This window comes from Volvox carteri (genome assembly GCF_000143455.1).
Source record: "Volvox carteri f. nagariensis unplaced genomic scaffold VOLCAscaffold_36, whole genome shotgun sequence".
Lineage (NCBI taxonomy): Eukaryota > Viridiplantae > Chlorophyta > Chlorophyceae > Chlamydomonadales > Volvocaceae > Volvox > Volvox carteri.
In genome coordinates, this window is record NW_003307579.1 from 1043486 (window position 1) to 1044906 (window position 1421).

The 1421-nt window shown below is 59.7% G+C and overlaps 1 protein-coding gene across 1 annotated transcript in view; it reads left to right on the top strand.

Moving 5' to 3' along the window:
* VOLCADRAFT_94291 (uncharacterized protein) overlaps positions 1–986 on the top strand; it is a gene marked incomplete at both ends in the record, with an annotated part of 3306 nt that extends 2320 nt beyond the window's left edge. Inside the window, 3 exons of the mRNA XM_002953413.1 lie at positions 105–218; positions 365–694; positions 726–986. Coding sequence (XP_002953459.1) covers positions 105–218; positions 365–694; positions 726–986 — 705 coding nt within the window. The remainder of the gene's footprint in view (positions 1–104; positions 219–364; positions 695–725) is intronic.
* Between the last annotated feature and the right edge of the window lie 435 nt (positions 987–1421).

Here is a 1421-nt window from a genome sequence, read left to right on the forward strand (position 1 = left end):
ACTGCGGACAGGGGTTGCGGGCCCATTGAACATGTTAATCTGCAAAGCTCCAGCTGTTCGCTGAAGATTTGTTTGTACCCAACTGCACGGCACGAACGTCGCAGGGCGGCTGCTTCACGGCTGTGCCGATCAGCTACAACGTCAAGAAGTCAACGTTCATACGAGGTGTCGAGGAGAAGCTGCAGTTCGACCCCTGCACGGAGCAGGAGTTCTTCGAGGTAAATTGTCTTTGCCATTGGGCCTGCTGGCGAGCTTCAATCCGCGCAATGACTGCTATGGGGGGATGGCACTGCTGGCTTCGTGCCGGGCAGCTGTGTGCCGACTCGTAGCTAGTCCTAAAATCTGTGCTGTGTTGTCCGGACAGGCCGTGCCCAGCAGCCCCACGGAGCAAATCTACTACCGGCCAAGCAGCGCAAGATTCCCGACGGTGGATGCGCTGCGGCGCGGCAATGGCACCTGCGACTTCTTCCAGATGACAGTGCAGAACAGCAAGAGGCTTGACACCGACACGTTGGGCCGCGCCATAGACCAGGTAAAGCTCAAGGCGGAGGAGGTGCCGCGCCTGCACTTTGTAGTGCCAGCAGAGAGGTACGCGAAGTTCAAGCTGACGGGCGGCCGCACCTGGGTGCCGTCAAGCCAGACGGCATCACGTGTGAAGCTTTACATCATGAAGGGTGTGCACGCCCAGCTGAAGGTGTGCGCCCGGTGGGGCCCCATGGCCGGAGGCGGCCGCAAGCTGTGGCTTTGAACGCGCACATTACATGTGGCATGGGCGCTGCGCTGGGAGACTGACTGGCGAGAAGGGTGGCGCCGCCGCGTTCGATTGCAGGGTCGGCCTCTTTGACCCGGCCAACACGGAGGCGGCCAAGGCCAAGAGCGGAGAGACGCGCACCAAGTGCTTCTGCGGCTACTGCGCGACATGCAAAAACCGAATCAGAGTGCAGCAGTACCGGGCGAGGAAGAAGGCGAAGAACACAGAGCTCTAGAAGGCTGCAAATGGCGGAAGGCGTTATAAGTGTGGAGCTGCAACATGTTCGTGACAATGCTTCGGTTTCAAGTTAAGCGGGTATTGTGTGGTGCTGCAATTGCCCCGGTGCGGATCGGTTTGATGCGCACGGTGGTGAAGCTGGGTGGTAGCACAACAGCGTTTGAGGGGTGTGCGAGAGGGGAGCATCGCCTGGTAACGACCTCAGTGCACAGGACAGGACTGAACCCAGGACAGCGTCTCTAGGGCCAGTATGCAAAATCCCAATTTGCCAACGAGCGCATTGTGCAAATCTACAGGTCAGGTCATGCTACCTGTCCCACGGCCCGACAATAGGCCCAGCCGCGGGGGGTAAGGCCACTGCAAGCTGCACGGTCTAATAGCAACAAGGTCAATCGCCTCCCTGCGTCACCGGCAAGCACCGCGTGTCCGCCTC